At 37.6% G+C, this 26460-nt stretch overlaps 1 protein-coding gene and 1 long non-coding RNA gene across 3 annotated transcripts; both read right to left on the bottom strand.

Moving 5' to 3' along the window:
- Window positions 1-59: 59 nt before the first annotated feature.
- LOC128017804 (macrophage mannose receptor 1) lies at window positions 60-25679 on the bottom strand. Of its 2 annotated transcripts, none has more exons than XM_052603366.1 (5): window positions 25618-25679; window positions 25128-25517; window positions 24524-24853; window positions 2491-2579; window positions 60-525 (listed from the first exon to the last, which is right to left on the bottom strand). In XM_052603366.1, the coding sequence occupies exons 1-5, from the start codon at window positions 25670-25672 to the stop codon at window positions 415-417; spliced, it is 975 nt and encodes a 324-aa protein (XP_052459326.1). In that variant the 5' UTR covers window positions 25673-25679; the 3' UTR covers window positions 60-414. The 2 variants fall into 2 exon arrangements, with proteins under 2 accessions (XP_052459326.1, XP_052459325.1); XM_052603365.1 differs by lacking the exons at window positions 60-525; window positions 2491-2579 and adding exons at window positions 22285-22477; window positions 22840-22928.
- LOC128017826 (uncharacterized) lies at window positions 7578-8792 on the bottom strand. Its single transcript, XR_008184523.1, has 3 exons — window positions 8632-8792; window positions 8405-8546; window positions 7578-7738 (listed from the first exon to the last, which is right to left on the bottom strand). It is a non-coding gene; the product is annotated as an uncharacterized LOC128017826 (long non-coding RNA).
- Window positions 25680-26460: the final 781 nt, after the last annotated feature.

Genomic DNA, 26460 nt, shown 5'->3' with positions numbered 1-26460 from the left:
CCGGGACAAGTGCCCAATTTTATGTTATGACCCGTTCGTTCAAGGATCAGACAACAGTATAATCAATGCAAATTGTTTTATTGAATTAAACTAATACAACAGCAGTCAGTAATGATAATAAACATAAGTCTAGGGATAATACAGAAAGTCATAGAAATAAATGTAGTATAAATATTCAGTAAGGGACATTAAGACATTTCACAGTGTTTTAACATTAAAGTTACAATCATTTTTTACAACGGACTTTAAATATAGTGATTAAATTTAGCTTTAAGGAAACTACAGAACAGCTTTTCTCATCTGGTGGATCAAGATCCAAAAACTGATTTTTAGTTGATTATTCAGTCAATTATCATCTCTTTCAGAAAATCCTGCCCTGTTTTGATGGTTGAGAAGAAGATGATCTGTGATGTCTCATTTCTTTCTCGTCTTCTCTTCTCTTTGGAAGATGTCTCCATTTGCTTGCTGCTTCCATTGCAGATAAGCATGCGCTGAAAACCCCTGGTATATCATTTTCTGCTTAATCTGAGGGGAGAAAAAACTGATTTGTTAGGTTAAGTGCTTACGGTATGTCTGCTGGTCTTTATAAACATTTCTTACCATGTTTGAATGTACAAACCCGATTCCAAAAAAGTTGGGACTCTGTACAAATTGTGAATAAAAACTGAATGCATTGATGTGGAAGTTTCAAATTTCAATATTTTATTCAGAATACAGCATAGATGACATATGGTGTTTGCTAGTTTCAGTCTGGGGCCGTTCACATTTACCCGTCCAATACCGCGTCATTTAATTAGCAAATGCATTTGCGCCCATTTGTGTGCCCATGGGTGTGCTGGTCTAAAAAAGAAGTGTGGTCTAAAGTCTGCGCAATATTTTGTCTTTGTCATTTAAAGAGCGTGTTAGTATCAGCGGGTCCACAACAAATTAAAGGATTGCAATGCATAACAATTTTTGTAGGCTACTTAAATATAAAATGCCTACATGTCATAATGGATAGTCATTGCATGTATCAGAATTAGGCTATCTATTTGCTCGCACACAAGCAGCTTCATTGTAATTGATGCAGTATGTGGTCTGGCATTGTCATGTTGGAAAATGCAAGGTCTTCCCTGAAAGAGACGATGTCTGGATGGGAGCATATGTTGTTCTAGAACTTGGATATATCTTTCAGCATTGATGGTGCCTTTCCAGATGTGTAAGCTGCCCATGCCACACACACTCATGCAACCCCATACCATCAGAGATGCAGACTTCTGAACTGAGCTCTGATAACAACTTGGGTTGTCCTTGACCTCTTTAGTCCGGATGACACAGCGTCCCAGTTTTCCAAAAAGAACTTTAAATTTTGATTCTTCTGAACACAGAACAGTTTTCCATTTTGCCACAGTCCATTTTAAATGAGTCTTGGCCCAGAGAAAACACCTGTGTTTCTGGATCATGTTTAGATATGGCTTCTTTATTGACCTATAGAATTTTAGCCGACAACAGTGAATGGCACGGTGGATTGTGTTCATGACAATGTTATCTGGAAGTATTCCTGGGCCCATGTTGTGATTTCCATTACAGTATCATTCCTGTATGTGATGCAGTGCTGTCTAAGAAATGAAGATCATGGGCATCCAGTATGGTTTTCCGGCCTTGACCCTTACGCACAGAGATTGTTCCAGATTATCTGAGTCTTTGGGTGATATTATGCACTGTAGATGATGATAACTTCAAACTCTTCTCTGATAAACTCCTTTCTGATATTGCTACACTATTTTTCGCCGCAGCATTGGGGGAATTGGTGATCCTCTGCCCATCTTGACTTCTGAGAGACACTGCCACTCTGAGAGGCTCTTTTTATACCCAATCATGTTCCTAATTGAACTAATAAGTTGCAAATTGGTCCTCCAGCTGTTCCTTATTTGTGCATTTAACTTTTCCGGCCTCTTATTGCTACCTGTCCCAACTTTTTTGGAATGTGTAGCTCTCGTGAAATCCAAAATGAGCCAATATTTGTCATGACATTTCAAAATGTCTCACTTTCAACATCTGATATGCTATCTATATTCTATTGTGAATAAAATATAAGTTTATGAGATTTGTAAATTATTCCATTCCTTTTTTCTTTTTTTTGATTTTTTAGATCACAATTTGTACAGTGTCCCAACTTTTGGAACTTTTGGAATCGGGTTTGTAACTTGTTTAAGAAATAAATATTTGCATATGTACTGTAGCACTGACCGATAAGATGCACACTTCAAAATTGCTAGTAAACTTTACAAATATTTACATAGAAATGGCAAGTTACACACTTTTTAATTAATGTGAAATGTTCACGTTTGTGAAATTTACAAGCATTTTCAGATTTTCGCCACTTTTTTTTTTTGAGCGCAGTAAATAAAAGATTCACCAATAAAAGAATCACAGATTAATCTGAGTCGCTGATCAATATCCATAGTATTCGTTTTTGTAAATGTTGCAGTTAAAGATTAAATGTCTCACCTCCTGAAGGATTGTGGCCGTTATATCGGGATCATTCACATTCTGATCCGATTCCACCTTCAGTCTCAATATCTGTCTGACCACTGTTCCTGTGGGTTATACCACACACACACACACATTGCATACTGAGTAATTCATTGCCATTTTTTTCTAATATCAAAGTTACTTATGGAAAACTAATACGGTACATTAATCAAAGTGAATATTTTGAAAAATATTCAGAAATAACAAATTCATAAAACGGCATGTTTCTCTAACATTCGCATAACCAAGAAGCAAATATCTTAGAAACAATAGTGCTTTGAGAGAACATCCACATGTAATATTCTCATATTATTTACGTTATAGAATAAACTTTAAGAATAAACAAAGAAGTAACCCTCTTGGTAAAAAAAGGGGGTGTTTTGAACATTTGAAAAACAACATTTATGGAAATGTTAGCAAACATTGGCTGAACATGTTTTTGTTAGCTAGGTGTTCAGTACTGAAAGCATTGTCAGAGTTTTTATGTTAAATGGAATGTCGCCAAAATAGAAACCGTTTTCCTATTGTGTCTGGTTTGGACACGGAAATTAACCATGGTTTTACTGTAGTAAAAGTGTATTAACATTATAATTTGTATGACAGCAGTTTTATTACAAATATCAGGGTTGAACTACCGTTAATTTGTGGTTGCCATGTTTTTTTTTTGTTTGTTTTATTTGTATTTGTAAGGGCTGTTTAAGAAGCCACACCACACCAAATGTGGAAAAACACTCACTGTCGTAGCAGAAGAAGGGCTTTGTGTTACTGCAAGCCTGATCATCCCACAGTCTGCTTCTTCGTAAATGCACCACACAGTCTCCCGATCCATCCGGCTGACCGGAATCCCAGTTCCTGAAAGAAGACGTGCTGTTATCGGACCAGACGAAAGCGTCTTTGAAAAGCCCCATGTATGAGACTTCTCCTGCAGGAATCAGCTGCTGTATCTGACGGTTCTCCTCCTGGTTCCTCACGCTGACCAGCTCTGTGTAAGACTGTCTGCAGTAACTCTGAGCCTCTCTCCAGGACTTCAGCTCTTTGACCAACATGTATTTGCTGTTTGTCTGACCTAGGAGATAAAACAGATAAGCACTGAATCAGCAGCAATCAGCGCTAAACTCCATGCGTTTGCACAGACCGATAATGATAACATTTTAATAATTGTTGTAATTCCCAGAGAATGGCACGTCCACATCACTGGAACCACATGATTGGAATCACATTCACAGTGATTTTTCCCAGCTGATGAGCGAGAAATGCCCTGGGAACAATGTTTTGAAATATTACTCAAATGTTAAAATTTGACTTGTGATTAGAATGGTGTTTAAAGGTTATGATCATGTTCCTTACAACATTCTACTAACTTTTCACCCAAATATATAACATGACATTTAAATAAAATAAAACATTACATATATTTAAAGTTCTAAAAATGTTAAAATGTTTTTTTTAAATCATATTTTTTATAAGGTTACTAAAACGTTACTTAGAACCTAAGTATCTTGAATGTTTATTTTTAATATTCTAAAAACATTAAAATGTCAAACGTTTATTATTAAAATGTTTTTTTTTTATATTCAAAAAATGTTTTCTCTCAACACTGTTTATCAACTACAAACAACATCACAAGGATGATTTGAAAATGTTGTTCTAAGAAGGTTTTAAGAATGTAACAATACATTTATAAGAACATTACTCTGAATTTTTTGTACTCTATAACTAAAAAAAAAATGTAAGTGAAAGTTGTGAAAACGCTCCCTATCATCTGAGTAGTTATTATTTCTGGTGTGAACAGTTTAGTTATCAATTAAATCAGTAATTTAGCATACATTCTTTTGAATAAAACTATGTACAGATGTGCATGAATGTAAATACAGTACCATAGAGGTCTGAGTGGTAGCATATGAAGTTCCTGGGCGTCTTACAATCTGTGTCTCGAAAGTGTCCGATAGAGTCCATTACTGAACAGTATTCATCACTACCGTTAGTTGGTTCACTTGGTCCCCAGTTTCTGTATTCAGTTTCTCCGTCCTTGTAAAGCTCTGGATCAGCCCAACGCCACTGCTCATGACCTGTTTTCCTCAGTCCAATCCAGGCAGGGTCAGTGCTCATTACGTTTTCAAGAGCCAGAAGATCCTTCATGTCTGCCCAGTCCTCCAGAGTCACCAGATCAATGTAATGCTCTCGGCAGTATCGCTGAGCCTCAGCAAATGTTTTGTATTCATTCACAAAGTAGAAGTTTTTATATGACTCCATGAAGGTGTTCAAACCTTTAAAAAAGTAAATATGCAGATTCAAAATATACATATTTGGTACTTAGCACATGCACACCATGTTTACATGCCTGGTTTTATTCCTTCAGTATCTCACCTGTAACACAGTTTATTCCACAGATCATGAGGATGAGAAGAAGCTTCTGCTCCATGGCTCTGTCCTGCCGTCAGCAAATTATGATGAATTAAAAAATGTCAAAAAATTATACACTGCATAAAGTGATGTTCTTTCTCAGTATTTTAGTTTTTCATGTACAAATATTGAACTTGTTTTCGCTTTGAATTATGTAGATTTTTTTAAACTCTGTGGCAGATATTTATTCTTATTTTAAGGATGAACTAATTTCTAATGCATTTCTCACTTCTGAATTTCTGTCATTTTGCTTTCCAGATTTTTTTTTTTTTTTTGTAGTTTTGTCTTGTTTTCAAATAATAATAATGAAAATATTTTATAAAAAAGCATGTATCCATTTTAAAGCTTGTTTAGGTATTTGTGCTAAAAAATGACTTTTTGCCATGTACATGAATAAGGAAAAAAAAATCTGTATTTTTGTTGCTTTCTAATAACAATCAATATTTAATAATTGAAAAAAAATGGTATGCATTGTAATAAGACTTTTTTAATTTAATTTTATTTATTATTTGTGCTGGAAAACAAGACAAGTATAAAAAGTCAGAAAAGGTCCGGCCTCACCTGTTGTGTTGAGCTATCACAGAAATCTTTTAAAACGCTCTGAAACTGACTTCGTTCTGCTCCTTCGGTTTGCTCTATAACTCTTCTGAATGACACTGACTGGTTTTCATCCTGACTTTGCTTAAAACATGAAACCCATCATTCAAAACACATTAAATCAACATGGAAATGATCAGTAGCTGAGGTCAGTGGCTTAGCCAGAATTGTATTTTTGGGCGGGGCTGGGAAAAAGTGAGCTAGCACTAGGCTAACTAGCGGATGGACTCCAGTGGCTTAGCACAAATCTGCGGCCCCCAACCGCGTACTCAAGGGTGGGTGGGTGCAAGGGGGGCTGGTTACTTTGCAATATTGTAAATATTTGCTTTAAACCAGGAAGGAGAGCCAATGGATATCACACAAGCAACGTGCAAACTTTGCGCAAATTTTATGCGGTGAACCTCAATCTCAGTCGATTCACGAGAAAGTGAAAGTAAAAACTGACCGCGCTTTCAGCATCTGACGCTGCATCGCGGCGCATATTCTCTCAGAGACGATGAGAGAATCTACTTCACATGCCGATAATGGTATTTAGCTAAATGTTTTCATTTACTCCCTTAATAGTCTCTTGTGGCCCGAGCATAGTCTAGTGGGGAAAAAACAAATAAATAAATAAAATAAAGAGAGAAGAGACATATTTCATGTTAAACAGGTTTTTGCTTTTTTTTTACGTCAGTGCTTGAAATAAAGCTTGATTTCAGTGTTAATAATTTTAATTACAGGCCTATAATTCATTGTATAATGAGCCTGTTTTGAAAGACCTTTAAAAAAAAAAAACATTTTCAATGAGGAGTAAGCGAGGTATTTCTTTCTTTTTCTTTTTCTTTTTTCTTTTTTTTACAGAATAAGCATTGATGCTGCTTTTCTAACAGTTTTCTAACAAAGCTGCAAATTACAGTCCGACAAAATGGGTGAACACACACAAATTTACATGTGCGACACGCCCAGAACAACCTGGATAACAGTTGGCTAATCAACTGCTTTCAATCAAACTCATCAATAATACATTTTCTTTATTTTAGTTATTTGAGATGTTATAATAGTTCTCTGATTGTGTTAAAAAAGATTGAACAATAATTAGATAACAAATACTATATTTGTATAATAAACTATAATGAACACCCCTGGGTGAGGTCAAGCATAGAAAAATACTGGCAGACCGCACGAAGACAGTTGACTCCAGGTCAGCTCCTGGTCACCCAATAATTTATTGACAGATCAAGGAAAATAAAAGTCTGAAAACACATTTTAAAAGCACATTTTAAAATGGCTAAAAACTGCACAATTGCATGCTGCAAAAAATTTATTTTTTTGTCTTGTTTTTCGGTACAAATATGCTAAAAGTCTTTAATCAAGATTAATTTTGAATGTATCTTCCCCTTGAAACTTACGCACATAAGCTGGGATAAAACTTTTTTTTTTAAACCTACTATTCTAACTGCTGTACCTTTTTTTAAGGCACTGTTCTTTCTTTTGACATATAGCATGTGCATACATTCATAAAATATTCTGGGGGCCATGATAATTTTGTGAAAATAATCAAATGCTGGTGGTGGCTGACAACTTAAAAAAAAAAAAAAAAAAAGAATGTATCAGGCAAAGGGTTTATTTATTTTTCTATTTTTTGAAATAATAATTTTTCTTGTTTGAACTCACTTAAGTCATTTTGCTAAGAAAATCATTTCTGTAGTGCAAGAATCTAAAATAAAACAATTTATATTTAACACATTTCTGCCACAGTGTAAACATATACACATAGTGTCTACAGCGTTAATATTTCTGTAACTATACACATGTAACAACCCTCCAAATGGTTTGTGTACATACAAATGTGTAACAGGACATATATAACTACATTTTGTAACAACAACATATACAGGAGTAATTAGAACCATTTGGTGGAGATGGGTAGGTTTAGGGATATGTGAAGTGGGAGGAGTTGGATCTTGAGTTGGATGGAGTTAGTTCTCCACTGTAATACCAGTGCACTTACATGGTAACTCCTCAGGAACTGTCCACTTAATATAAAGTGTAACATTCTGGAAACCAATGTGTAGTTACACAAATATTAGATACGATGTACCAATGTGTACTAAACAACTGTACTACCACTTTCACGAGTCTCTGAACAGACTGATCCAGGCACACGTGTAGTTTTCACTGCAGTAATTCTGAGCTTTATTCCAGGACGTCACTGGATCAGTAACTACACTTGGCTTTCCTTCTAAAAAACACCAGAATAACTAGAATAAACTTTACAGTTTTTGGTCTATTTTGCTTCCATATTATGTCTTCATTCAGATTAGTGGAAGGAAAACATCCGAAATACATACTTAAAAGTTTAGTTTATTACACTTTATCTATTATCATGTGTAGATTTGAAATACAACACATATCTCCAAAGGCAGTTTTCTCTAAATGAGTTTTATCTCTACTTCAGCAGCACTTACACACACCAAACTGTTTTGAAGATTTTTACTGAGCTGTTTGCTCATATATCATTCAGTTATTATAACATTTTATTCCTAAAAACATGGTGAAAATGTATTTTTTTTCTGTTTTTTGACAGTATTTTCTGATTTATGGAGGGATAAAAAAATAGATCCCTGGAAAAACCTTAAACTCTAATATGTCATTAATATTAACACAAATCTTTAACCGTGCTTTATACGATGTTCAGATTTACAATCTGAAAATGTAGGCAAATTAGTTTGTATTTAATATGATAATGCCTCATCTGCATATTTCAGAAAATACAAATAATTGTCTTAATGCTCTGCGATTAATAAACTGGGTAAGTTCATCCTATTACTATTATATAGTGTCTTGTCTTAAGATCATTGAGGAAAAAATGTAAGTACAAATACTAAACAAATAAAACAATCTCTACCCATATTTTAATAAGGGTAGGGTGGTGAAAAGGCGTTAGTGTGAGGCAGTTTGGTGCTCGGCTTCCTCTCCAATTGGTGCACCAGTGCGGTGGGGGTCCGTGCTCTCCCTGTGGGGTGGGGCTGGGGGTCACACACTGCTCTCTGCAGAAACAATAGAGTAAGGGGGTTAACCAAGTCTCATGGAGACATCTCTCACCTCTGTGTTCGTTTGCTGGGTTTAAATAACCAGAGCTTGATGGGGCACAGGTTTGGCCGCTCAGCCCGTGACGAGCAGGTGCAGGTGTGACTGCTCAGTTTCCAGGGCGACGCTGACGAGAGCTCGGGACACGTGTCACAATACTAAACTGTAGGATGTTGAGGCTTACCATCACTTTGGCAACCCCCCTCCTAAAACAAAAAACAAAAAGGGATTAATCAAATGACAGACTTGATCTCACCAGAATTCATCCTTAGATTTACACAGTATTGTTTTCCATTCAAATTGTTTGTCTGGTCTAAATCTAATTGTAGGAAAATCATACTTGCCAAGATCAGTCTCATGCGTTCACATAGTCCAATCCAAATGTAAAATTGTAGTTTATCTCTCAACTTGTCCACTTCTTCATCGGTCTGGACAGGGGCCAGGTCAGTGTAGTTCTGTCGGCAGTAATCTTGAGCCTCGTCTCATGTTTTATACTCTTTGGTCAGAATATACTCACATGAGCTGCACAGAATGACAGACAGAAAACCCTGTTTGGAAAAAAAGGTGTAAAATGCGACTTACTGGAAAACGATCTTTAACGAGATTTAAGTTCTTGAAATAATGCCACATGTAAATATAATATTACAGAAAATGCTATACAAAAAACATTGCAGATGGTGTTTTAGCTGGTTTAAAATGATAATGTTGTTTTTCAACCTGTCGCAGAAAAGAGCTTGTGCTCGATAATCGATTGGTATTTAGCTCTTAACTTGTTTAATTCAGTTCTTTGTGTAGTTCTTTCAGCAGAAATCTAGAGCCTCGTTCCATGCTCACTTCTCTTGGATCAGAACATAATCATGTGAGTCGCACAGAATGACTGAGAGAAACCCTGTTTAGAAGACATTGAGTTGGGGAAATATATTAATTTCAAATGATTCACTCATTTGGTAAAAGCAAAAACAGCAAGCATAAGATGTGACTTAATGGAGATGGAAAATTCCTTCAGTTCAACTAGGAAGTGAAAAATGAACGTACTACAGAGATGCACTTTATTTTATTGATGTTATTTATGGTATAGACAGCCAAAAGACACAAGACATATATATATATATATATATATATATATATATACACATTTCTTATATTCTATAAAACATACATACAAACAAAACACACACTCACCTGAAAACAAAATAAGGTGCATAGGTCTTTGTTCCATCTCTGTTAAGCTTAGATTAGGTTTGTGAGTCTGCTAATGAACTGAAGTGTCTGAATTTGATTTGAAATATAGCTTGACTGAGGACTGGATGCACACCAATACTCATTTGCACATGTAAATCAGCATCATCATCAGTCATTAACAGCAGACGATAGAAATACATGGTGTAAAGATTTGCTCTGGTAATGAGGCACATCAAATGTGTTTTTACACAAATGCAGACAAAATCATAGGAAGAAGGGTGTGACTTACATGGAAAATCACTAAAGCCAGAGATGGAGGGCCAAGAAATGTATGAATGCTGTTCAATATTGCTCAATTAATGCATTATGGTGAATTAATCTATTGAATGAAAACGAGCTCTTATCAACTAACAACTAAACATTGTTTGGTCAATGATTTCATAGATGATAAATAAAACAATGGACTTCTGTTATGTTTATACATTATATTTGTTCAAAATAATAATAATAATTGTCAGTAACAAACATAACATGATCAAACTCTGCTGCTAAACCTGTTTCACACTCATTCTCCTGCATGTCTTCTGTCTCTGGTTGATAGTTTAGTAAAAGTCATGACATTTGCCAAGTATGGTACCGGTTGCACCAGCTGGACATACACCCAGTTGTAATGCTAGGTTGGACGTAAAATATGGTTTCATTTTAGGATTCATGTCTGTCAATTTATTATTATTATTATAATTATTATTAATCATTATTATTCTGATCGTGGGTGTATTTCTCTATTGGTTTTATTGGATCTTAGTGCTGCGTTTGACACAATTGACCACAACATTCTTTTGCATAGACTTGAACACTTTGTTGGCATCAATGGAAGTGCATTAGCATGGTTTAAATCGTAATTATATGACCGCCAACAGTTCGTAGCAGTGAATGAAGATGTATCATATCGATCAAAAGTGCAGTATAGAGTCCCTCAAGGCTCAGTACTAGGGCCGCTACTCTTCACACTTTATATGTTACCCTTGGGAGATATCATCAGGAAACATGGTGTTAGCTTTCACTGTTATGCTGATGATACTCAGCTCTATATTTCTTTGCGGCCCGGTGAAACACACCAATTTGAAAAACTAATGGAAGGCATAGTCAATATAAAAAACTGGATGCTCAGGTGTGTTTGATTAAGGTTAGAGCCAAACTCGGCAGGAAAGTGGATCTCGAAGGTCCAGATTTGAGGATCCCTGGCCTATGCTCTCAATGTCAAATGCAAAAATGTTAATTCATGCATTTATGACCTCAAGGTTAGATTATTGTAATGCTTTATTGGGTGGTTCTTCTGCACGATTAGTAAACAAACTACAGCTAGTCCAAAATGCAGCAGCAAGAGTTCTTACTAGAACCAGGAAGTATGACCATATTAGCCCGGTCCTGTCCACACTGCACTGGCTCCCTATCAAACATTGTATACATTTTAAAATATTGCTTATTACTTATAAAGCCCTGAATGGTTTTGCACCTCAGTATTTGAATGATCTCCTTTTACATTATAATCCTCTACGTACGCTACGTTCTCAAAACTCAGGCAATTTGGTAATACCTAGAATATCAAAATCAACTGCGGGCGGCAGATCCTTTTCCTATTTGGCGCCTAAACTCTGGAATAACCTACCTAACATTGTTCAGGAGGCAGACACACTCTTGCAGTTTAAATCTAGATTAAAGACCCATCTCTTTAACCTGGCTTACACATAACATACTGATATGCTTTTAATATCCAAATCCGTTAAAGGATTTTTAGGCTGCATTAATTAGGTAAACCGAAACCGGAAACACTTCACATAACACCCGATGTACTTGTTACATCATTAGAAGAATGACATCTACGCTAATATTTGTCTGTTTCTCTCTTATTCCGAGGTCACCGTGGCCACCAGATCCAGTCTGTATCCAGATCAGAGGGTCACTGCAGTCGCCCGGATCCAGTAGTATCCAGACCAGATGGTGGATCAGCACCTAGAAAGGACCTCTACATCCCTGAAAGACAGCGGAGACCAGGACAACTAGAGCCCCAGATACAGATCCCCTGTAAAGACCTTGTCTCAGAGGAGCACCAGGACAAGACCACAGGAAACAGATGATTCTTCTGCACAATCTGACTTTGCTGCAGCCTGGAATTGAACTACTGGTTTCGTCTGGTCAGAGGAGAACTGGCCCCCCAACTGAGCCTGGTTTCTCCCAAGGTTTTTTTCTCCATTCTGTCACCGATGGAGTTTCGGTTCCTTGCCGCTGTCGCCTCTAGCTTGCTTAGTTGGGGTCACTTCATCTACAGTGATATCGTTGACTTGATTGCAAATAAATGCACAGACACTATTTAACTTAACAGAAATGACATCACTGAATTCAATGATGAACTGCCTTTAACTATCATTTTGCATTATTGACACACTGTTTTCCTAATGAATGTTGTTCAGTTGCTTTGACACAATGTATTTTGTTTAAAGTGCTATATAAATAAAGTGGACTTGACTTGACAGATAAGAGCAGGTTCACACTGAGCACATGTGATGTGATAGATTCTGGAGATGCCGTGTAGAATGCAACATTATTCAGCATGACTGTTTTGATGGTCTGGGAAGGAATATCGTTTGTCGGCATCCTTACTTCTGATAGGTACTAATAGTGAAAAGCTGCTGTGAGAGCTCACGCTGGTGCAGTGGGTCATGTGTTCCTCTTGGTGCAGGACAATGCCTGGCTTTATATAGACAGAGAGTCCCTCATGTATCCCAGACCTGAATCCAATTGAGAACTGTTAGTATCAGAGCATCCAAAGCCACCGAGTAGCACCACAGAAGTCCAGGAGCTTACTGATGCCCTGATCCAGGTCTGACTGGAGAACCTCCAGGACACCATCCGCCATCTCATCAGGAACATGTCAAGACATGAATGCTCGGAATTCATACAGACGTGTACTTTTTTACAGTTCACGACACTACTATTCAGCAACTGAATCTACATGAAACATACAGGCATTGCTTTGGTTTGAATCCTCAGAAAACACCGTTCCCAGGAGCTTTACATAGTTATTAATGGAACATAATGAATAGAGACTAAAAGAGAGCATTTGGTCAGAATGCTTTGGGATTGATATGGTGAAGACCACAGTGAATCAGGACGCACTGCTGGACACAGTGGCTGCATCCAAAAACTTTGGCAGGTGACTTTTTGACTTTGCTGTCTAACAGGCAATGACTTTTTTGCCCGAAGGCACCTCATGAATTGGACAGGCTTCTGAGGCGGAGTAATGGTTTAATGATCTACAGCAAAATATAGAGAGCTTTGGTGATAACTAAGTGGATATTTCATTACTGCAATATTAATTTCTCGCTAGAAATTATATAAAAAGTGGAAAACGTTCAGAAACATACATTTACACACAAACTGACCACCGACCGCAACTTTCAGATGCCATCTTTATTTTTTGGCTTAAGTGTCACAGAATGGAACGTGGGATATCAAAGGCAGCGAAGGATACATCTATGCTGCTTTCAAAAACTGGCCAGATGAAGGCATCTCAGGAGACAGGGAGTGAAGCTGACATTGATTTCGGCCCTGCCTTGATGCCTACCTACCTTGGAATGCAACCTCCGAAGGCAGCATTTTTCAGTTTTTGGATGCAGCCAGTAGGCCTAACACTTCAGCTTTAAGTTTCACTCTACTTTAGTGAATTACTAGTCATGAGCTGCACTGTATATTTCATCAAGATTAGATCTAGGACATCTAACCCCTTTCAGCAGTTCTTCAAATCTTTAGAGAAAAACGTCATCTGGTCTGAATCAGGAGAGAAATGTGTGCAGATCAATCACAGCTTACAAGACAAATGTGCTCTAAAAAATATCATGGTGGATTTTGCTGTAAGAAGAATACAGGAGATGGAATTTTTTCTACTTGAAGAAGCGTTTTATGGATTATTGATTATCCCTCCCATCATTTACAATTCCTGCCAGTACTGAGAACTGAACCCGTGACTCCCTGACCAACGGTTATAGGCAAGCTCAGTCCTAGAGAGGCGCTGTACTGCAGAGTTTAGCTCCAACCCTGAAACAAATCTCACCTGCCTATAGCCTTAGTGATCCTGAAGAAGTGATTAGCATGTACAGGTGTGTTTAGTTAGGGTTAGAGTTGAACTCTGCAGGTCAGCTTCCAGGGCCAAACTTGCCTAAACCCGCTCTAACCCAGAGGTTACCAATCCTGGTCCTGGTGAACCCCCAACACTACAGGTTTTTGTGTTCTCTCTTTTATCTGACACACACACAGGTCTTGGAGTCTTCACTAATGAGCTGATGAGTTGAATCAGGTGTGTTTGAATAGGCAGACATCTAAAATGTGCAGTGATGGGGGTTCTCAAATTATAAACAAATAAAACTCCTCTCTCATGCAAACATGCAGGGAAATGAGCTCATGCAAACTTAATGGGAGGTTTGAGGTGGATATGAACTCAACAAATGGCATCGCTGGTGTCTATAAAAATAAAACATTTGTTCAGAAGACAGACAAATAAATGTATTTGAGGGCATGTAGTGCCTCACTTCTCATGGAAAAACCAGAGGGAAGGTGCTTGTGGATTTAAATGACTAGGTCCTCCAAACAGTCTGTTATTCGTTCTTAACGTTGTGATGAAACAGAGGTTTCACGTCTCTGTATTGTGAATAACACCCAAGTGTAACAGATCTGACTGGGGCATTTGATTCTGTCCATCTACTCTTGATTGGATGTTAAGGTGTGGGCATGGCTCTCGCGATCTGAATGAGTGTTTGGAGTAGATTGTGGGTGGGGTTTAAACACACAGATTGAAACAATGTCACCTAAGGGGAAAACCCTCTAAACTAGTCAAACACAACCAATTTCTCCAGTTTGACTGGGAGAACAAACCAATATAAGATGTTTTTTTCTTCCAAGTGATCAGGGTTCATTTGACTAGTTAATATGGTCAGTCAGATGCTGTAAATACACCATCAGCTGAAGTCATTTAGAAATTGCTGTTCTGATAGAAATTTGTCTTGTAAGCAACTCTAAACAACTTGACTATGGTTGGAGTGTAATCTCATCCTTTTTCATCGAATCGCAATTGTGAACAAACTAGGGCTGGCCCCCTAACAGTTGACTAAACATTAATCTGTTAGTCACAAAAAAAAAAAAAAAAACCTGTCCGTGATGGACAGATCATTAATGACTGGTCTTGATGTAATTTCAGTGGGTATAGAAAATATTCACCCCCTCTAAAATCATCACATTTTCATCACAAAGGATCAGCCCCTTGTATCAGTATTCTGTTGAACCATCTGTGCTTTAATTACAGCCTTCTGTCTGTTGGAATTTGTCTCTGCTCACTTAGAGCATCTAGACTTTGCAATATTTGCCCACTCTTCTTTGCAGAACTGCTCAAGTTTGTGGCCTGCAGGGAAGTTATGTCCTAATGTTTAGAGAGTTTTACTCCTAACCCTAAGGTTGTAGGTTTGAGTCCCTCGAGCAAGGAACCGAACCCCCAACTGCTCCCCGGATGCCACAGCACAAATGATGCCCACTGCTCTGGGTGTGTGTTCACAGTGAGTGTGTGTGTGCACTTTGGATGGGTTAAGTAAAGAGCATGAATTCTGAGTATGGGTTGCAATACTTCGCTGTATGTCACTTCACTTTCATTTTCTTCAAGTCACTCCACAGATTTTCAGTCTGGGCTCTGACTAGGCCATGCAAGGACATCAACCTTTTTCTCCTTTAACCACTAAGTGCTCAGTTTTGATGTGTGCTTTGGGTCATTGTCATGATGGAAGGTAAACTTTCTGCTTATTGACAACTCTCTGGCAGAGGGCAACAGATTTTCCTCAATAATTTGATGGTATTTTGCCCCGTCCATTTCTCCTTCTATCCTAATTATTGATCCAGTCTCTGCTGCAGATAAACACCCCATAACAGGACATTACCACCTCTTTGCTTTTCTGGAGGAATGCTATTATTTGGATGCTGAGCTCAACAGGATTTTCAGCAGAAATATTGTTTGGTGTCAAGGCCAATTAATTCAGTTTTAGTCTCAACTGCCTCAGAATCTTCAAGATGCGTTTTGGCAAAGCTCAGTCTTGACTACATGTGGTCTTTCTTGAGGAGTGTAATTTTTAGAGAATGCAATTTGTGATATTGTTATCACTTGCACACAATGACCCTCTTTGTCATAAACTCCTGCAGCTGCTTCAGAGTTGCTGTTGGCCTCAAGGGTCGCCTCTTTGAACACTTTCCTCCAGCTCTTTCATCCAGTTTAGAGCAACATCCTGATCAAGGGAGGGTCTGTGTTATACCTTAAACTTTCCACTTCTTAATTATAGACTTCACTTGTGCTTATAGCCCTTGATGAAGCCTTTGAAATGTTTTAGTCTCATCCCCTGACTTGTGCCTGTCCACAACTTTATCCCAGAGATCTTTTGACAGTGCCTTGCCTCCCTGCTGTGTGTATGCACTTTGGATGGGTTAAATGCAGAGCACAATGAGTTTCTTAGCTTCGGTTGTATTACCAAGGACTGAAATGCTCCACGAAAACTATTTTTACACTGATCTGATAAAAATGTTCACAGTTGAAAGACAGATGACATTGGCCATTGAGAAGGTGATCAGCTACAGGTGATTCAGCGTACAAGTCATTTTGAGAAGGGGGGTGATATTTTTGTCAATTTTTGTCTTTTTTTTTTTCTATTTATTTCTGACATGGTGTTAAGACTTTTACTTGGATGTAATGAGTAAATACAGCTGGATAAAACAACAACTGTGTCCATCTTCATTTAAGGGTCAAAAGCAACAAAATGTGATTATCTTAAAGGGGGCCAATTCTTTTCTAGACATCTAGACATTTCTGCTAAAAGCGGAAACAAAGTACTGAATTATTTTTGCTCATACAGATATAATACAGTAATACAATACTATCACAAAAGTCAGCAAAACTCAGCATTCAGTCCTCCGCACAATCTGACTTTGCTGCAGCCTGGTAGTGAACTCCTGGTTTCGTCTGGTAAGAGGAGAACTGACCCCCAACTGAGCCTGGTTTCTCCCAACGTTTTTTTCTCCATTCTGTCACCGATGGAGTTTCGGTTCCTTGCTGCTGTCGCCTCTGGTTTTACTTAGTTGGGGACACTTAAAGGGGTCTTATGATGTTGCTAAAAACAACATTATTTTGTGTATTTGGTGTAATGAAATGTGTTTATATGGTTTAAGGTTTAAAAAACACATTATTTTACACATACTCTACATTATTGTTTCTCCTCTATGCCCCGCCCTTCTGAAAAGCGTTGATTTTTACAAAGCTCATTATTCTGAAAACCGAGGTGTGCTCTGATTGGCCATCTATCCAGTGCATTGTGATTGGCCGAATACCTCAAGCGTGTGACATAAATGTTATTCACCTTGCAATACTGTACTGCCATCTCCCAACGCTAAGAGACAAACCCAATAAAACCCATTACAAACGAGGCATTTGTTGCATCCAGTGGGACATAACTACTGATTATAATGACTTGAACTGTCTTTTTACACATTGCATTGCGTAACGTGCCACTTAAACATAAAACTATGTCTGCATTTGTGATCTGAAAAACGACAAACAGCAAGCACTATTCTACACTGCTCAAAACTCGCGACTAAAATATCAGTGGCAAACTCTTCAAATATGTAAACAAACTGTGTTAAACATACTTACAAAATGTGAGTCAGAAGTGACAGAGTGACCTTGCAAATTTGGAATTGCACACTTTATAGAAACAGCCTTTGTGCACTGCCTTCCCAGATTCAGGGAATAGTCCTCTGTAAATTGCACTGCACACATCTGAACTTTTTGGTTGAACTGTTCTGAAACAGTGTTTTAAATACAACTTAACCACTGATTTCTAGTTTTGTCCTCTTTTGGAAGACCAAACAAAGTAGTTTTGATTTCACAATGTAACACACAGTGTCTCCATGACATGGTGGCCGTGACAACAGCAAAAATAAAAGTTATGCCATCTTTCTTTCCGTGAACATTTGGGCAGTGTTATGCAAATTTTCACACACAGTGACGTAGACGTGGAGGTGTGTTTAAATGAGCTGTTTTAGGGAGAAACACTCAACTTTGACCTGCTCAGCTCATTTAAATGAACAGAACTTTGATGAGAGAGAACAAATTAATTTGCCATAAGAGCAGCATCAGACAATGTAGTCTCCTTCTGTTCATTGAGATGCACAGAAACAACACATATAACACAACTTTTAAACTCTTTTATAAACATTTTCGATCAATCAGATTCTTTCTCTCTAGCAAACTCAAGATAATTGCACTTCTCAGACTTAGAATGATTCCTAACTTTCTGGCAATATGCCTCAGGTGCAAATTCATAAGTGTGACCAGATGCTCTCCTCCCATGTTTGTATGAATACTAATTATTTAATTAGAGTTTGCCGCCTACAAATTTCCTTTTAGTTGGGGTGACGTGTCATTTCCGATTAGGCTACAAATAGCGTATTTCCATTCCTGTCGAGACATACATCACCTCCGATTGACTCGGGGGTTCCCATTTGCTTCCAAAGTGCGGGTGATTTGACTGTGGCTGTATGCCAGCTTTTGCATGCTCCTGAAATGATTTCTTTCGGTAAGCTGTTATTGCAGTGTATTTCAGGCACATGTAAACCAACTTGTGCGACGCTGATCAAAACGAATCAATGAGCGATCTAGAGTGTTTTGTTCCAAGTGATCGAAATGGTTCTATCGGCGGGTGAGTCTTTTCCTGATTTGGTCGAGAACATTGGGCATTCAGGCATTGGTTTATTCTTATTGTTGTTGTTGTTATTATTACTAGTATTGTTAGTGTATATATATATATATATATATATATATATATATATATATATATATATATAAATTGTTTTTTTTGACTTGATTCAGTTGTGATTTCAGTCTAATCGTGATCCCCTTTTTTTTATTTCACGAGTTCACACTTACAAATAATTAGCTGAAGTACTATAATGCATATTTGGCGTGCTGTCCGGGGAAGGGGCTCCGAGCTCAGGAATGGCCCGAACCTAGAGTAGCCCCCATAAGTGTAAAATTAACTCTAGTGGAGGAGATGGGGTGGAGGGGGGATGCTGATAAACCGTCAATGGAGACAGGTAGGCTAATTCAGCTGTATTTATACCCTAAGGTTGATTATCTTAAGTGGCTCCATCTGTGCTAATTAGGCTAAGTATCTGACGTGCTCCTCCCGACCTTGTTATGAAACTGCATTTTGTGTGTGTGTGAGCAACTGTAAACTCTTTCTGCTAGATGCCAGGGGCTTCAGTCAGGAATCCTCCTTTTTCTCAGCGTGCTGGTGGTGGTTTGAACACTGGGTGCTGTGTGCAGTGAGATGCACAGATTTTGTGTATGAGTGATAAGAGTTTACTCTACAGTGTGTGGTTTGGTTCCTTGTTCTTTAGCCCTCAGCTTAAAAGCTTTTGAGTGTAAGGTTTTATTGTGTGTTGATTTTGTAGTGATTGACTTTTGAATGATTGTATTTCTCCTCTGCCTTTATAACATACATTCTATGGTCAGATGCCGTGAGGAGTTTTGCCTGGTACGCCCAGTTGACTCCTGTGTGCTTTTAATAAAGACCTCTTTTGTAGGATTTGCATGTCTCTGTTCCTTACTAGTGCAACGAACTTGTGTGCCTTAAGATAAAGGGTATCCATCATTCTCTGTGATGTCAGTGGCGTAGTCGGTTTTCGTAAAGTTGCAGTTATTCTATTCTAAATAGCTAGGCCCTACTACCCCACAAATTACGAGCCCCCCTCGTTCTGCCACATAAGCATGAAAAATAGCAGACTTTACAGTCTCAGTCACACTTTACTCAGTAGTCAGCGTTGAATACCCTTCCTGTGCTCTCCCTATCATCACACATTGCAGTAATGTCCAAAATTTCTTTGGCCATTTCAATGACTCTGCAATGTATTCAAAATGCAGGAAATACTTCTCTTCTCCAAAACTGGTGGCACAAGACTAATGCTTTTATAAACCAAGACCGAGCGCAGGATCAACGGAGAACACCTGAACAAGGGTTTGATCTGTTTGTACACTCAGCTCTAACACAACTGAAACTTTCTTCACTCTCTTTCCCTTTCAAATTGTAACTACATTTTACGTATCTCTAAATGTTGTTGCAATTTCTTTATTTCAAAATCATTCTCAAACTCTTTCTCTTTTAAAGCACAAATGTCATGTTCAGCACAAAGTTATCAAACTTCTTCTGTTGTAAAGTCATCTCACTAAACTTTGCATTTTGATCGATATCACAAAAAGGGGAAGATGAAGACTCCTTAGGGTTAATAACTTAAGCTCTTACCTCTAAAGCCTTCTGCACACTGCACGATTTTAACAATCCTATAAGATCATTGCTGGTCACACTGTGCAACATGGATCTAATAAACTTGGGTACGACATGCATGTAGACTGAACAATGATGGCAGCTATTGACTCGTTAGCTACGACACACGTTTCTATAGAAGAATAAAACAGAATTACCCTGCGCTAGTGGTAAACAAATAAAGCACAATGAATACCATTTTGACAGTTGTGGTTTTTATGTGTGCTGAAAAAAAGTGGGAGTGGCGAAAGTGGAAGAAAGAAGAGCTTGATGTAAGCAGTTTAATGTTTTAGCGCCATGTTGATTTCATGTCACATTTTTACTGGTTGTTCAGTAAACGTGGGTCATAGCTGCAAACACACTTTGCAATGAGCATGCTGAATTTCTGACACTGACAGAAAATGATTGTAGACTATCGTTGATAGCAAGACTGTGACAACGGGCGTTTATGAACCTCTACAGCTGTACAACATTGGACCAACGATTAGGAGCCACGATCACAGTAATCGCCACGATTGTTTCACGATGCCAATCTTTTATCTGCGACAGCCGAAAGTCGTGCATTGAGTCTCAGGCTTTAGACGCTTTACTCGGAAAGTGCGCTCCAAACAACTTTTATCAGCGTTTCCTTGAGCTTCTTATCACTGCTCGTTACCTCCGCATCAAATTGTTCGGCAATCTGCAAGAGCCCTTCCTTCATGCACGTCTCTAATAATATGTCTGAAGGAAATGCAAAGAAATCCTCCACTACAGACGATGACATGACTATTGAGAGACAGAGCATACATGAACACAATGTGAACACACGTGTAACTAGAGTGGTAAAATTACAAATCCCATCAGCCACTTCGCTAGGGATTGTCACAGCAAGCACACTCCAAATAGAAAACATCACCGTTACAGGATAAATAAAAACTTACCACAAGTAATTTGTCAAATTCTCTTGAAGCTTGGTAGACATCGCAAACAAAAGACACAGAAAAACAACAAAGTGTCACCTGATGAAAGATGAGAAACTCCAGTTTCTAACTACAAACAAAACTAACTAAACCTACCTGATCTTCAAAGATTTACCGGCGTTTAAACACTGAACTCGAAGACAATTGGCATTTCAAACCAAAAGCTTGAAGCATACCTCCATCCAGAATAACCTTCAAAAATAAGAAAGGAAAAATAACAAACTAAAATAACAAACAGTGCCTCGATGGAGGGATTATAAATCCAGCTGAGGAGACTCTAAGTACCTGAAGTCTACTCATTTTCACAGGTGAACACACAAAAACACTATGCATTACTTATACATGCAGCAATCTGGGACGAGTGGACAATTTTTTATTATATCCCATTCGTTTAAGGTCACAACATAAAAGGGAACAGACAACAAAGTCTAATCAATGCAAATTGTTTTATTGAATTAAACTAATACAACAGCAGTCAGTAATGATAATAAACATAAGTATAGAGATAATACAGAAAATCAAATAAATAAATATGACAACAAAACGGTTTAACTACATGATATAAGAAATGCAAAGGGGAACAAATGTTAGCGAATCAACAAGATCTTCCATGTTGAGTCAGAGCCACTCCTGAGAAACCATCCCACAGATCTCCCTCAGTTAACAAATAAGTGCTGTTTTATTATATATTTGCAGAATGCTAAATGTTTCAATGAAAGCATTTCAGTAAAATGTAATTCATGCAACATTTCAAACCTTAAACCCATGGGGGAAAATCCATGTCCCTCATCTCACCCTAAATGTACATCTAAAAATCATCTTTGTCACCCAGTTTTGAGAACAGATTTTCCATCAGGAGCACACTCTTTAAATAAACAGGTAGCACACTAGGTTTAGGATCAGAACCACAGAGAGATGGAGGGGATGCTTAGATTTGGACTCCATAAAGCTTAAACGTGGTTTTTGTTCAGTAAGGGACATTAAGACATTTCACATTGTTTTAACATTAACGTTACAATCATTTTTTACAGCTGACTTTAAATATAGTGATTAAATTTAGCTTTAAGGAAACTACAGAACAGCTTTTCTCATCTGGTGGATCAAGATCCAAAAACTGATTGCAAAAGTCAAGAGACATTTTTAGTTTTTTCCACATTGATTCAATCAATTATCGTCTCTTTCAGAAAATCCTGCCCTGTATTGACGGGTGAGAAGAAGATGATCTGTGATGTCTCATGTCTTTCTCGTCTTCTCTTCTCTTTGGAAGACGTCTCCATTTGCTTGCTGCTTCCATTGCAGATAAGCATGCACTGACAAACCCTGGTATATCATTTTCTGCTTAATCTGAGGGGAGAAAAAACTGATTTGTTAGGTTAAGTGCTTACAGTATGTCTGCTGGTCTTCATAAACATTTCTTACCATGTTTGAATTTTACTTGTTTAAGAAAAAAAATATTTTTATATGTACTGAAGCACTGATTGATAAAATGCACACTTCAAAATTGCTAGTAAACTAAGTAAACTAAAAAGACTTTATGTTCTTTTCACGTCTTTTAAACTTACAAGCATTTTCTGATTTTCGCCACATTTTTTTTCAGCACAGTACATAAAATATTCACCAATGAAAGAATAAAAGATTAATCTGAGTGGCTGATCGGCATCGTTAGTCTTCATTTTTGTAAATGATGTAAAGATTAAATGTCTCACCTCCTGAAGGATTGTGGCCGTTATATCAGAATCATTCACATTCTGATCCGATTCCACTTTCAGTCTCAATATCTGTCTGACCACTGTTCCTGTGGGTTATACCACACACACACACAATTGAATAATTCATTGCCAATTTTTTCTACTATCAAATTTACCTTAGAAAATTAGAAAACTAATTTGGTACATTCATCAAAGTGAATATTTTGAAAAGACATTCAAAAGTAACAAATTCATAAAATGTTCCTCTAACATTCGCATAACCAAGAAGAAAATATCTTAGAAACAATAATGCTGCTAATGTTGAGAGAACATTGAAATGTAATATTTACATTATAAAATAAACATTAAGAATAAACCAAGAAGTAACTCTCTTGGTATATAAAAACAAAGAAAGAAAGAAAAGGGTGTTTTGAACATTTGAAAAACAAAATTTATGGAAATGTTAGCAAACATTGGCTGAACATGTTTTTGTTAGCTAGGTGTTCAGTACTGAAAGCATTGTCAGAGTTTTTATGTTAACTGGAATGTCGCCAAAATAGAAACCGTTTTCCTATTGCATCTAGTCAGGGCCGTATTAAGACAGTGTGGTGCCCCTGGGCACTATACCTCAAATGCCCCCCCCCCCCCCCCCCACAGACATAATTAAGGTAATTTCTCAAATCAAATGTAATTTATTAACTTGTCCAACCACCGTATTTTTCGGACTATAAGTCGCACCTAAGTTTAAGTTGCATCAGTCCAAAAATACGTCCTGACAAGGAAAAAAACATATATAAGTCACACCGGACTATAAGTCACATTTATTTAGAGCCAAGAACCAAGAGAAAACATTACCGTCTACAGCCGCGAGAGGACACTCTATGTTTTCAGTGTAGACTACAGCTTTGGGAGCACTGAGCAGCATAGAGCGCCCTCTCGCGGCTGGAGACGGTAATGTTTTAGCTTTAACTTCAATGGTAAACAGGAAGAGCAAGCGAGAGTGCAGTCAATCGCTTCTGTGTCATTGTCGTCCTGAGCTCATTCTTCACTCGGTTTAAAAAAAAAAAAACCTTTTGATCCCTGGAACATTTTGAATTGTAGCTAAACGTCTAGAGTCTTTCTCTTTCTTTAACTTTCATTTTTCAAAACCAATCGATTGATGTCTGTCCATTTTGATTGATTTTCTGTAGCCGTTAAAAATTTTTTTACATTTGCGCGTACTTGTTGTGGACCAACTCAACTCTGACAGATTGGGGGCGGAAGGGGGGGACTGATAGTGGTCATGTAATCTTTATTTATTTATAATTTATTATTATAATTGTTGTTGTTAAGTTAGTGTTCATAAATGAGTTATGTATGGTGTTTTAAGAATTTCGAGTTAATAATAAAACAATTTTACGAAAAATATTTTTAAAGCTTGTGTCATGTGGTGCCCCACTAGTTTTTGTGAATGTTTGGTGCCCCTGGGCACTGGCCCAAGTGCCCTTATAGATAATCCGGCTCTGCATCTAGTTGTTACACGGAAATTAACCATGGCTCTACCGTAGTAAAAGTGTATTAACATTACCATTTGTATAACAGCAGTTTTACTACAATTATCAGGGTTAAACTACCGTTTGTTTTATTTGTAGAAAAACCATGGTTGATTTTTGTAAGGGCTGTTTAAGAAGCCACACCACAACAAACGTGGAGAAACACTCACTGTCGTAGCAGAAGAAGGGCTTTGTGTTACTGCAAGCCTGATCATCCCACAGTCTGCTGTGTCGTAAATGCACCACACAGTCTCCCGATCCATCCGGCTGATAGTAATCCCAGTTCCTGAAAGAAGACGTGCTGTTATCGGACCAGACGAAAGCGTCTTTGAAAAGCCCCATGTATGAGACTTCTCCTGCAGGAATCAGCTGCTGTATCTGACGGTTCTCCTCCTGGTTCCTCACGCTGACCAGCTCTGTGTAAGACTGTCTGCAGTAACTCTGAGCCTCTCTCCAGGACTTCAGCTCATTGACCAACATGTATTTGCTGTTTGTCTGACCTAGGAGATAAAACAGATAAGCACTGAATCAGCAGCAATCAGTGCTAAACTCCATGCGTTTGCACAGACCGATAATGATAACATTTTAATAATTGTTGTAATTCCCAGAGAATAGCACGTCCACATCACTGGAACTACTGTGAAAACGCTCCCTATGATCTGAGTAGTTATTATTTCTGGTGTGAACAGTTTAGTTATCAATTAAATCAGTAATTTAGCATACATTCTTTTGAATAAAACTATGTACAGATGTGCATGAATGTAAATACAGTACCATAGGGGTCTGAGTGGTAGCATATGAAGTTCCTGGGCGTCTTACAATCTGTGTCTCGAAAGTGTCCGATAGAGTCCATTACTGAACAGTATTCATCACTACCGTTAGTTGGTTCACTTGGTCCCCAGTTTCTGTATTCAGTTTCTCCATCCTTGTAAAGCTCTGGATCAGCCCAGCGCCACTGCTCATGACCTGTTTTCCTCAGTCCGATCCAGGCAGAGTCAGTGCTCATTACGTTTTCAAGAGCCAGAAGATCCTTCCTGTCTGCCCAGTCCTCCAGAGTCACCAGATCAATGTAATGCTCTCGGCAGTATCGCTGAGCCTCAGCAAATGTTTTGTATTCATTCACAAAGTAGAAGTTTTTATATGACTCCATGAAGGTGTTCAAACCTTTAAAAAAGTAAATATGCAGATTCAAAATATACATATTTGGTACTTAGCACATGCACACCATGTTTACATGCCTGGTTTTATTCCTTCAGTATCTCACCTGTAACACAGTTTATTCCACAGATCATGAGGATGAGAAGAAGCTTCTGCTCCATGGCTCTGTCCTGCCTTCAGCAAATTATGATGAATTAAAGAATGTCTAAAAATGATACTCTGCATAAAGTGATGTTCTTTCTCAGTAATTTTTGTTTTGTTTTCAAGTACAAATATTGAACTTGTTTTCCCTTTGAATTATGTTTACTTTTTGCTCTGTAAATGAACAAAGGAAAAAATATTTTACATTTTTTTTTAGTTTTATCTTGTTTTTAAATAATAATAATAATAATAATAATAATAATAATTAAAAGATTTTTGTGCAGCATCACAGGACAAAATACATTCACTTTCTATGAAAAAACAAGCATGTGTCCATTTTAAAGCTTGTTTAGATATTTCTAAAAAAATGACTTTTTGCCATGTACATGAACAAGGAAAAATCAGTTCTAAACAAGTATTTTTGTTGCTTTCTAATAACAATCAATATTTAATAATTGAAAAAATGGTATGCAATGTAATAACACTTTTTTAATTAATTGTATTTATTATTTGTGCAGGAAAACAAGACAAGTATAAAAAGTCAGAAAGGGTCCAGACTCACCTGTTGTGTTGAGCTATCACAGAAATCTTTTAAAACGCTCTGACACTGATTTCGTTCTGCTCCTTCGGTTTGCTCTATAACTCTTCTGAATGACACTGACTGGTTTTCATCCTGACTTTGCTTAAAACATGAAACCCATCATTCAAAACCCATTAAATGAACATGGAAATGATCAGTAGCTGAGGTCAGTGGCTTAGCCAGAATTGTATTTTTGGGCGGGGCTGGGAAAAAGTGAGCTAGCACTAG

This window comes from Carassius gibelio, chromosome A7 (genome assembly GCF_023724105.1).
Source record: "Carassius gibelio isolate Cgi1373 ecotype wild population from Czech Republic chromosome A7, carGib1.2-hapl.c, whole genome shotgun sequence".
NCBI classification, from domain to species: Eukaryota; Metazoa; Chordata; class Actinopteri; order Cypriniformes; family Cyprinidae; genus Carassius; species Carassius gibelio.
Note: the sequence above shows the minus strand (reverse complement) of the source record. Positions and strands in the feature narration are given on the sequence as shown.

Coding starts and splice junctions, on each gene's coding strand:
- LOC128017804 (XM_052603366.1), bottom strand. CDS start 25,672: ATGGAGCAGAAGCTTCTTCTCATCCTCATGATCTGTGGAATAAACTGT. Junction 24,854..25,127: donor CTACCACTCAGACCCCTATG/GTACTGTATTTA, acceptor TTTATCTCCTAG/GTCAGACAAACAGCAAATAC. Junction 2,580..24,523: donor GCCCTTCTTCTGCTACGACA/GTGAGTGTTTCT, acceptor TATAACCCACAG/GAACAGTGGTCAGACAGATA.